Raw genomic sequence first — 12,454 nt, forward strand, 5'->3', positions numbered from 1 at the left:
TATGGGGTATTTTGGTCTTGGTCGAGAAGCAATTGGTAGTAAACAAAGACGTTGCAGTCTGTTGGGCTTTATCTGCAAGTCGAGAAATTGGTATGGAGTCTCGTTCTCATGATGGTTCATGGCAACAGAACAACGCAATGGTGATTGAATTGGTTATAGACGGGTACACTATGAATTTGAGGGTGTATATGTCTTTTACTAAGCTGGATAACTGCCAGCTATGCATTAACTGATGGCAACATTTTTTTGGATGGAAAAGGTCAAATGTGTGGCATTAAATAAACTCTGAAAAAAACGGTGGTATTTTCTTGAACTTCAAATTGAAAGTGTGGCACTTTATTAAAATCCCCAAACACATATTCAAGATTGCTGAGCTCCTCACATGACTGAGGAAATTCTTAGCTTTTCAGGTGGCCATTGACTGAAGGCGACCAGCCATGTGAGGAGACTCAAGATATTCAAGAGGGTAGGTGATAGCAATTTTAGGGAGGGAAAGTACTGCATATGAGAAGAGAGTTGGGGGCTGTGGATTTGTGTATAAAAGACTTGGTCCAGAAACTAACCATTGTCAACGACAAAATTTGTGGGCCATTTGAGGTCGCCAAGAGGTCTTCAGGTGGTTAAAATCTATGAGTGTGGTTAATGGACAGAAAAATATTAATTTACGTTACTCCGATTAGCAAAATCAGCATAGTTAATGGATAGAAAGCTCTTAATTTACTATGTGCTCCCATTAGAGAAATCTGCTTAACAAACCATTTTTGGGGCTAGGAGAACGTTGGATGCATTATACTCTTTGTTAACCCCAGATTGAGAAGTTGCATCAATATTACAAGCATTAGTGTCAAAGACAGGCCAATAGACTTGTATTTTGATTTATGTCGCCTTCTGTTATGAATCATGGCACAAATAACTTCATGTTTACCTAGAAACTCCACAACTATGACACTCTGATTGCTTTTTAGAATCAACTCATAATCTAATCTCCAATTTATGTTGGAATGAATGACTTAATGTTTATCACCATTGTTTGTTTCCTGCTAGCTACTGTAATATGTATTACCTACAATACTGAACATAAGATTTTATATTTTCGGTGTTCAACCATTCCTTTAGTATTTTGTCCCATATTACCCACAGAATCTCCAATCCAGTATGTGAATGTGCAATTCTTCAGAAGAATGCATCTTTTCACTTCCACCAATTACTACATAAATGTCTTTTTTTACAGGAATTACATAGGTATCCAAAGCGAGTAAAAATCCAAGATTCCTAAAGGCTAATGCCAATCTTTACCGGGGTATCGTCTTATATAAAACAAAAGATAAGAGCCCTTCTGATCGTCGGATTTTTCAAACGATGTACCATTGTGCCTGTTAATCCCCTGTTTTAGCAATTATCTAAAAGTCTACCTAATTTTTTGTCTAGCAGGAGAGAAGACGGTGTGCACAGCTGTCAATCAACAGGTGATAAGCTTCGTGCATGCACCTCAGTTAAAAGAGGCATACATGGTATGGTAAAGATTATTGTCCAAAACTAACACTATAAATGCAGCATTAATAATTACATAGACTATTTCCTTAAAATAATCTGTATTTTAATCGACAAATGCATGAATCCTTCTGAACCAAATTAAAGGCAATATTCCTAAAATAGTGGGTCTTAATTAGCATCTTATCACAAATAAATTATTTAAGGGATCATTTTTGTTCAATGGATTGCAAAAACAAGAATCTTGTTACAAGATAACTTAGGCTATGGAGTATTCAAATGTTAGTCTTATTGTGTTCTTGGTCCTAATCTCATCACGGAAAGACAATTTGTATACGGAGAAGAAGCAAGTGTATGGAAAAGAGAAACAGAAGATTTGGAACTGGAAAAACAACTAAAAATTCTAAACAAAAAGCCAATCAAAACTATTATGATAGGTGTTATGTTAATCTCCCTCTTTTGTATTCATCTTAATATTTTCTTTAGACTTTGGTTATTCATAAACTTGGTTTTTGCTAATATATTTCCTTGGTATGCTCTCAGACCAAATTTGGAGATACAGTAGATTGCATCGACATTTATAAGAAACCTGCGTTTGATCATCCGTTGCTCAAAGATCATAAAATACAAATGGTTTCAAGTTCAATTCCAGAAGAAACGACTAACATAAACGTTTCATCATCTATTTTTAGGAGCTTAAATATTGATAACGGGTTTCAAAATGAAAGATGTCCACCAAAAACGGTACCTATCCGCAGGATAAAAAAGGAAGATTTAATTAATGCTCGAAAGCTTTTGCAAAATAGGATTCCAATCGATCCAAGCGCTTACACTCTCTCGCTTATGGACATCCGTGTAAGCATTGTACTTAGATCACTTTTGTGCATGATCGCACTTTTTATCTGTTGGATTTTACATGCCCATGCAAATTCTCGTTTCAAACTTTTCAAAATTATTTTATACACTCATATTTTGCTTTTCCATCTCAATTTTTTTGGACCTATAGTTGACCTGAAAAGTTCCTCCTGGAAAAACACAAAATCATATCCTTTTAATCGTGGATGTAAACTCGTATGATTCCAATATCATATCATAGGGATCATAATTGGTTATTTGAGCTGCATCCTACGTGGTTTAAAATTAATGGATTCAGAACCGATAATAAACCCGGATAAAACATTTAAATTTCTTAATAAAGTTTCTTAATGTTTCTCTTAAATCAAATACTATATTTTAATTTAAAGTTATTTATTAATGGTCTAGTTAGTGAATATTAAATGTAAAAGAATAGAAAAGAGTTAAGCTCGCGACCATAATTAAGTACTTTTAGTAAAATTACACTTGCATATATTCCGTTACTTGGTACTTCACAAGTTTTGATATGGCTTAAAAAATAGTTTTGATGGAACTAACCATAAACCAGAAAAATCACCATTAATGTGGGATTAAAATATTGTTTGGTTATTTATTGATGTAATATACTTTTACTAAGAAAATTTGGTTTGGCACTTATAAGATACGTTGTATTTTTTTGGTTATAGGTTGTCTCTATTGTAGAATTTAGCGAAACGAAGGCATTTTTTGGAGCTTCAGCTCATATAAGTGTACATGGGCTTGAACTAGATAACAACTAGTTCAGCACTGCACAAATTTGGATCAAAAATGGTCCAGATGAAGAAAATAAATAGCATTGAATTTGGTTGGATGATAAGTCATCTATTTACTATACTGATTTGTGTTATCTTCTATTAATAATATTTTTCGCTTACTTTGAGGTATATCCTGTAGTCTTCGGCGATAACCACACTCGACTATTTGGTTATTGGACGGTATATTTGGACCTTAACATGGTTTTTTTTAATTTTATTCTATGAATTTAATATACATGGTGTATATTTTTCTACTAATTCAATATACATGGTTTTCTTTTAGAAATTAATACACAGATTTTATGCATCCTGATGCTAATATTAAAAATGCTGACGCTAATGGGTTGAGATCAAATCCTGAATTCTTACATACTAATTGAATCCTGAATTCTCACACAGTAATTAATTTTTAAATCCTAAATGACAGGCAGACAATCAGAAACAAACAGGTTGCTTCAACGTGCTTTGTTCTGGGTTTGTTCAAGTTGACAATGATGTATCTCTTGGTGCAGTTTTAGAACCATTATCAGTCTATGGAAAAGATGCATGGGCGCTGCATGTCAAAGTATACCGTGTAAGTATGACCTTTACATTTAAGAATTTTAGTAAGTAGAAGTTTTGTAACAACTTAATGGGATGATTTTTATATAGGTTCTTCCTTATAAAATGCATGAAGAGATTTTCTTAGATTGTCTTATTATAAATATATTGACAGGACCCACAGACTGGTAACTGGTGGTTGATTACTACCAGAACTATAGGATATTGGCCAAAAAGAAATTTTACACATTTAACAAACAATGCTTCAGTTTTACGATATGGAGGGGTTGCAGGGGCTAAACCTCAAACACCATCTCCGCCGATGGGAAATGGGTATTTACCTCAACTTGAAGATTATTTGGAAACGGCATTTATGAGGAAAATGAAGTACATTGATGAAAAAGGCCAATCTGTTAACCTAAACCCCTATGGAGTACCAATCAAGCATGATGCGACGTTAGATTGCTACAACATTTTGTTTGCTGGTAATATAGGAGGGGATTGGGAGATAACGACGGCGTTTGGAGGACCTGGTGGTATGTGTCCTTAATATTCCCTATGAAGTACCAATCAAGCTTGATACGATGTTAGATTTCTATAACATTTTGTTTGCTGGTAATATAAGAGGGATTGGAAGATAACGACGGCGTTTGGAGGAACAGGTGGTATGTGTCCCTAAAATATTAATGCTGCATAAATAATATTTAAGTGTCGCAATTTTCTTGTATTCAAAAATATTTGGTTGTTTCAAATGTTATTTTTTGGATATACAAATTTGTTGTGAAGAGATCAGAGAAATGTTACATGCTTAGCTAAAGTTCCGTGTCGGGTTTTTTTTATTTTCATAAAAACGAAGTTTTTGTTCCTAATATATATCCTAGAGTAGAAGTGTAAATTGGATTGTGCCTGCACGAGCACAGTCCAGCACGGAACGTTAAAATTTGAGCACAGCCCAACCCTGCACGTGACTGAGCACCGCACGGCACAACATGTTAATTTATTGGGACGGGATGAATTTGACTAATCAGTACAGTGACCCAGCACAGCACGTAACATGGATAAGCACATGACACGATACAGCACAACACGTTAAAAAATCACGTCATAGTTGGTATAAAACGTTACACTACATGGTACAATACATCACATTTTGTGTATATTTCACAAAAGAGACATTATTCTAGCCAATTATGTTATATTGACTTATTTTCATAATAACACATATAATATCTAAATATTTGGAAAGTATTTATATTGAAAATATAAAATAAATGTGCCCGGCAAAGCACAATACAACACGGCACAACACGCTTATTTAAGAAGCTAAGATGAGTCAGATTAGACTGCTACGTACCTTAACTGATGTAATCCATCGAAATTTTTGGTACAAGCCATAATAATGAATGAAACTGAAACTACCGAGAACACTAAAGCTGCAACCCTCAGAATCAAACTTACTTTCTCACTCTTTCCTGGCCTCGCAGCCGGAATTGCTTGACCACCAGACTCCATGTCTGTCCGAGGGTTGGCCGATGGTGCAGAAGGTTTTGTTTCTTTGTAGTTCTCCATTGTTGACTCTGATATACCGATCAAACTAATATTAAGAGGTATTGGGATGAATTTGAGCCGAGGAAAGAAGATCAGTAGTGTTTGTATGTTAAGAGATGGGAGTGTAAAGAGGTTTTAATAGTATTTGTTTCTTTGACAACTTAAAGTTATGTTTGACTAGTACTCTTTGATTAGAACCAGTTTTCTTACTACTATACAAAAAATTGCGGCCAATGAGGTCCCATGAAAGAAACTATGGAGGTCGGAAGTTTAAACTAAACTTCTAAAATAGTTGCTTTGGTCAACCAAAGCCTTCTTTAGTCGATAAGCATGCATGCACACTCATTCTAATACAAAAAAGAAAAGCTAGTTCGTACCAAGTTGGGTTGAAAGCGATGAATTCTTATGCGTGTACGAAAATGAAGCGCGTTAATATATCATCAACTTGTAATTGCTAAGATATGATTTGGAGAGTCTACGGGTGAACCTACTTATCCATCACTTTTCAAACAATCAAGACCACTTCTTCCCTATTTTCAACATTCTCCGTAATTTTGTGATGATAAGCGAAGAATTTAACCTTTGACATAAAAATAAATATATTTTAAAAAATAGGAAGTGTGAACCTAGCCAATTAGATGTTGACAACTCAATTGTTTGACTGCGTCGTGGAGAGTTTATCCATTGACTTTGCTTTCGAGGTCAAATCTAAAATTATTCAGTGAAATTATTAGATTAAGGAGAAATGAACCAAAATCGAATATAGGTTCGAAATAGAAATAAACAAAGTGATACGAATTAGATATGTAGATTCCAAAAATCACACTCTGCTAATGGCGCAAAATGAAGGCCGAAGTAGTATAAGGTTACTAGATAGTTTACATAGTATTTTAGTTAAGTTTCCTTAATTTGTAAGTAAAGTACATTTTGGTAAATTCATTTCTACTCTTTAGTAATTAAGAAAATATTTAAGAAAGACAAAGGGATGAGATTTTATTTTTTTCCTTATTTTCTTCTTCCGAAAACTAGATCTAGAGTTCAAAAACTCATTAATGGAGTCTCATGTAAACCCCAAAATATTATAGTGAAGATCATGGATTTAGATCCCTTTTATGGATCGAACCATGTAAAAATTGTGTGTCTCTTTTTATATTTTTAGCACTTCCAATGATCATTTAGTGTCTAAAGAAACTAGATCAAGGAATTGTTATATGTGTTAGAAATTGAAATGAGTCAAGAACAATGAATACAACATTTGGGTGTAATTATGGATTTCCCGTAGTTACATTTTAGTGATAGAAACATGGAGGGGAGGGTAACGAGTTTGAGAGCAAAAATGGAGGTCTCAGTCAACAACTTGAATCTTCATTACAAAAAACGGATCAACAGTTCAAGGAGATAAGGAAATGATGCAAAGGAGTAGGCGCAGATCCGGAGAAATCTTCCACCGGAGAAAAATTCAACAGAGATATCATCAACAATTTAGTCTCAAAAGAAAAAATCTCTTCCTTAATCTATTTAATCTTCCGTTCAACTATTCAGATCTGGAAGTTTCATACGCACTAAAACGAAGCATAACAGGAACCCGTTCTCGTCTTTAACACGAAGGAAGAGTTTAGTTAGCTGGTCGGAAAAATACGCCCAAGAATCAGATTCGTGTGATTGAGTTCATGACAAAGCTACCTCATGGAATGCTGAGAAGCTACTTCGTGGATGCTGATAACATACCTAGTGGGATGAAAGCTACTTGGTGCACCTAAAGCTATTCCGTGGAACTTAAAGCTATTTCGTGACTTAAAAGCTATTTTGTGGGACTTTTGTGGGACTTGAAGCTACTTCGTGGAAGGCCAAAGCCAAAGCCAACGAAGAAGGAAGGCCAGAGCCAAAGCTAAAGCCAACGAAGAGATACTTCGTGAAAGGAGGAAGCAGTAGACAAAGAAGAAGGAAAGCCAAAGTCAACGAAGACCGTTGAATTGGTTTGTCCCTAATTGGTTTGGCACCCTATTCGATATTTTTCTCGCATGGGGCTTGACTGTTGAATCGGTTTGTCCCTAATAATGTGGTGCGGGAATGAGCATTTCTCAGGCGATCAGGTCCTCTTAACTTCCTATCAAGACCGAGCAAAAACAAGAAAAATCAATCACCAATATTCTCAAAGAAAATGATTTTTGTCCATGACTTGGCCTAATTATATGTCCGATGATAACATTCTCATCATGTTCTACGTGGGTCAGCATTTAAAGGTAGAGGTGTAAAACGTGCCTCCCCGGCATTATCTCGGCACACTAAGTCGCGTGCTTCACGTGCCACGCGCCGTGCTGGGTTGTGCCAACAATTTAAACGTGTTGTATCGTGTTGTGCTTTATTAGTAAAAAGCTAGGCACAACACATCCCACAGGCACAGCACGTGCCGTGCTGTGTCGTGCTGGCACACGTGCTATAAATAATTTGAGGTCACTTAATGGTATACATTTAGTCGGACATTATCACAATATCTAAATAGACAATATGTGAATTAATGTTCTAGTCAAGTATATATGGGTAATGACATTATAACAACGATATTTCCAAATATTTAGGTATTATATGTGTTGTTATAAAAATAAATCGGTATAAAAGGTCAAAAACTAGATAGAATAGTAACTCTTTTGTAAAATATACACAAAATCTGATGTATTATACCTTGTTATGTTTTGTATTTGTGCATGCTATGACGTGTTTTCTTAACATGTTGTGCTGGGCTGGGCCACGTGCTAATCCGTGTCGCGTGCTGTGCTGGGCTACTGTGCCCATTAGTCAAACCTAGCACATCCCATTTAACTAACGTGATGTACCGTATTGGGCTGTGCTGGGCTGTGCTCGTGCTGGCACAGCCTAGTTTACACTTCTATTTAAAGGCATGTTCACCAAGTATTACAAAAATATAATGGAGGCAAGGGTCTTTCCTTGCCCGCGATTGTTCCCTTTCTATTTTTCTCTTCTTCTTCTTCCAAACATAACTCCACTACTACCAATCTACCATGACCAATTCATGTACTGTTTGTTCAAATTTTCAGTATTTAAATCTAAATGAAACATTCAGTAGACATAAGACTTCCATCCTTTCTCAAAGCATGTTTTTATTGATTACCACCAAAACAACACCTGGTATATAAAGATTTGGTACCATGCTAGTTTATGTGCAGATTTAACTCATGAAGGTGGGATATCCTTTTTAGCCCCTGTGTTTCGCACTGGCGATTCCTTTTTTTTGTTCGTAGCTCCGACTCTTGCGTACTTTGTATGCAAATTGTCGATTTAGTTCTCTTTTGGTTTTCGGGTTCTTGTCACCTTGCTTTGGGCAGACATTTTAGCCTCCCGGATTGTACCGCCTAGGCTTTTCTCATCTTTCTTTTTTTTCTTTTCCAATAAAATTTTAACCTTTTATTAAGTAAAAAAAGAAAAATGGTGGGATATCCTAAACACGTTGGTTCAAAATCCAGAGATTTTGTTTAGCCACGAATGCTAAAAACAAAAGAAGAGGATACAAATAAAAACGTTTATAAATCAAAAGGATATATTTTTAATCAGCAAAGTTTGCCTACTGTATTTTAATTGCAAGACTAAAGTAAATTTCAATCTAACGGTCTGTGAATCCATCCAACGATTGAGAACGTATTTGCTTATTAAGCTGTCCTGTGGGGGACAAAACTGCTCTTTGTTAAATAAGATAAGGAACTACTTTTAATAATACCAAGTGTGGCAGCTGTATTTAAGTTGAAAACTAAATGGATGCCAATTTAACGGGTTTGTGAAATGATCGGACAATCAGGTAGTTGTTTGCTTATCAAGCTGTCCCGCGCAGCTGTGCGGAACAGCACTGCTCTAAACTAAATAAAACCTGTAGTGCGGAATTATAAGTGATTCAGATTTGTTGCCAAAGATGCGATATGTATAACACCACCATTTATCTCTTTGAAAATCAATGGTTAAAACTAACAGTTGCTTTTGAAAGTGGTATTTCATAATGGGTTCAACTTTGGAAGGCATACAATATATTGCCAGAAAAGGAAAAGAAAAATTGTCTGTGTCATTTTGATTTTATAGAAAATTTGGGGTCGAATTGTCATTTAAGGTGACATCATGACAGTCAACCAAACGTCTGCCGTAAATAAGATACCGACGACAGCAAGAACTGATAAGGTTTTGATAGGAATTGTAGAATTTTCCTTCCATTTGGAGTGCAAGAATGAAGTTTCCTCACTTTTCTTAGAATCACGAATAGGGATGAGTTGACAACACAACTATTTGGCTAGTCCAATTTAAGGGGTTCATTATTGACTTTGCTACGAAAGTCAGACCCAAGTTATCCAAAACCCAAAACGCTGTAAGATGAACCAAAATGGTATTTTGTCCGAGTTCGAAGTTGTAATTGAGGGATGCTCGGCATTCGAAGGTGCTCCAATACGAGAAGCAAAGTCAATGTTAAAAGCAGTGGCAAATCCAGAACAAAAATTTAGTGGGGACGCAACTGATTTTTGAGAGCTATAACTAGAACTGTTATTGGAAAAATCTTTCATATATGCCAATAAAGAACTAAATCAAACACCAGTGCAAAATCTGATCAAACTAAGTGTAAGGTCCATTCACATATAAATATTAATCGATTAGAACAACACAAAAATAATTTCTCTTAAATAATATTTTCAACCGATCTCTAGTCGGGGACAACGTGCCAAATCAATAATTCGCAAAAATAATAAAATAACACATTTTTAATTACTTATGTAGACCCCATATGCAAAATAAATTAATAATTCACTATATATATTCAATAAATTAATGTTTTATGAAGATTTCTTGAAAAATGATTCAGTTGTCGTCTGTTTTCTGTTAAAATTAATATTACATTGAATATATTCTCTAACTTTTCCTATCATCGTAAGAATTTCTGGTGTTGTTTTTCATAGCCCAGCGAGAAATTATTTAAAGTGATTGCCGCTTTAACATCCTCGTTTCATGAAGGGGGATCTATTATAGAACTTTCATCTTCTTTCCCATCTCTATCAGTTCCTATAGCGTTTTCTATTATTTCTTCATCAGTCAATAGTTGTGTAGCTTCATTTTCTTCCAAATATTGAGGACTAATAACATTCACTGAACTCGATAACCGAATTTTTCGATCAAATTTTGTAAGTTTTGAGCAATATCATCGTCTAACTGTTAATTCGAACTTTTTAAACTTGTGTTATATGTTGAACGAAGTTTAGAATAAAGCAAAATGGGAGATTGAAGAATAATTTGAAGAATTTAATATTCTATAATGAGGATTTTGTGGACCTTTTGAAGAGACTGCACAATCACTTGTCTAGGTTTGATGTTAGCGTCAAGAAGTGTAATTTCTTTTTTCACAGATTAGGTATTGTCATACAGAAGGTTGTTGGCGTCCAGCTGGTGACAAGGATTCCTAACGGTTCTTTGAAATAATTTTAAATAATTATGTGATAATAAATTAATCTATAAGTTAATAAGATATTAATTTATTGGTTAATTAATATCTCGCTTAATTAATAAATTTTGGTGGTCCCAAGAACATTAATTTATAAGTTTCTACTGTAATTAACGAAGAAAAAATGAAATATTAAAGTAAAGTAAAAAAATTTAGTCGCTTATCTTCTTATGCAAAAATGAATGACCTCTAAACATTATTCTTAGTTTTTTTTTTTGACCGGTAAACAAGAAATTTATTAAAGAACGAAAAGAACAATACAAACAACCACTACCAAAAGGCAAGAAAAGAACAACAACAACCTCTACAGACGGCAAGGGCTAAAACAACTCAAAAGAAAAGAATACATTAGTGAGGAGTAACAAAACATTGGTTCCATCCAGCAATAACTAGAGAAGTGTCAATGCCTTTGAAACAAGCAGTACCTTTAGACCAATGGAAAGCATTAAATTTAATTTCCTTGATGATATCCTGAATTTTGAAGGCCTTATTCGAGAAAACGAGAGCATTTCTTCCCTTCCACACACCCCACATTACAGCCGTCGGAAGCCTTCGCCAAAGTTGCTTACCTGTTTCAGGAAAATTAGAACATTTCCACCTTGTAAGAAAATCCAAAACAGTACTTGGCATAGAAAAGGGTATCTTGGCTTCATCAAAGAAGTACTTCCAAACTCTAACCACCTCGGAATAGTGTAGTAAAATATGGTCTACGGATTCTTCACAACTGCTGCAAAGCTTGCAAAGAATTGATTGATCAAGCCCAAAATTTCTTTTATGCAAATTGTTCGAAACATATTTTGAGGCATACTCAAGATTCGGCTGATAACCTATGTTTTTGCATAGGTTCGGCTGATAATTCAAGGTTCTCTGATAACTTTTCAGCCGAACTTAGATAAATGTATGCCTCAACTATTTGAGGGTGTCAGCCGAACTTAGACAGATGTATGCCTCAAAATATTTGAGTATGCCTCAAAACAGGTTTCAATTGTTCATAGTAGGAAGTCTACTCGGGGAAGCCTGCCAAAGAAAGAAACCCACACTTTGTGGCCAAGCTCTTGACCAAACTTTAGATTTGGCCCATTTGGGGAAGTTGTTCATTGTACTGTTGATGGCGGTGGCTTTGACCGAGAAAATACCCTTCTTATCCCCAAACCATATCAATTGATCTTCTTCCATAGGATCGAGAGAAATAGACTCCAACATAGACATAAGAGTAGCCAGTTCTTCAATATCAGCATCATAAAACCGTCTTCTTTGTAATAACCCCAAGTCCCAATGCAACCCTTCTTCCACAGTTTGCTGGGCATTCAAGATGGAAACATTTTTGTTAGTGGACAGTTGATAGAGCCTAGGACATAAAGATCCATCTAAATGCCATTTATCCTCCCAAAGTCTGATTTTGTTCCCTTTGCCGATCTTGAATTGACATTGCTTGAAAAATCTTCACAAAGTGAATAGATATTCCGCCATAGACTCACGCCATGCTTGTCTTTAGGTTGTTTAGTCATCCACCCAAAACCAACAATTCCATATTTATCCTTAACAACCCTAGCCCACAAAGCTTTTTGTTCTTTACCTAGCCTCCACCACCATTTTTCCAGAAGAGTTCTATTCATGACTTTAAGATTCCTAATTCCTAAACCCCCAACTTTATCGGCTTACACACATTCCTCCAACCAACCCAAGCGAAACTTCTTTATGTCCAACCAACAATTCCATATTTATCCTTACAACCCTA

The 12,454-nt window shown here is 35.3% G+C and overlaps 1 protein-coding gene across 1 annotated transcript; it reads left to right on the top strand.

The window, feature by feature from the left end:
• The first annotated feature begins 1,766 nt into the window (after positions 1–1,766).
• Positions 1,767–4,230, top strand: LOC113329129. Its single transcript, XM_026576090.1, has 4 exons — positions 1,767–1,928; positions 2,184–2,346; positions 3,568–3,714; positions 3,856–4,230. The coding sequence occupies exons 1-4, from the start codon at positions 1,846–1,848 to the stop codon at positions 4,228–4,230; spliced, it is 768 nt and encodes a 255-aa protein (XP_026431875.1). The 5' UTR covers positions 1,767–1,845.
• Positions 4,231–12,454: the final 8,224 nt, after the last annotated feature.

This window comes from Papaver somniferum, unplaced genomic scaffold (assembly GCF_003573695.1).
Source record: "Papaver somniferum cultivar HN1 unplaced genomic scaffold, ASM357369v1 unplaced-scaffold_115, whole genome shotgun sequence".
Classification (NCBI taxonomy): Eukaryota; Viridiplantae; Streptophyta; class Magnoliopsida; order Ranunculales; family Papaveraceae; genus Papaver; species Papaver somniferum.

Bases quoted from the DNA above. Each gene is read 5' to 3' on its own strand.
- LOC113329129 (XM_026576090.1), top strand. From the start codon at position 1,846: ATGGAAAAGAGAAACAGAAGATTTGGAACTGGAAAAACAACTAAAAAT. The intron at 1,929-2,183 runs GTGTTATGTTAA...ATCTATTTTTAG, and splicing joins AATCAAAACTATTATGATAG to GAGCTTAAATATTGATAACG. The intron at 3,715-3,855 runs GTAAGTATGACC...ATATATTGACAG, and splicing joins TGCATGTCAAAGTATACCGT to GACCCACAGACTGGTAACTG.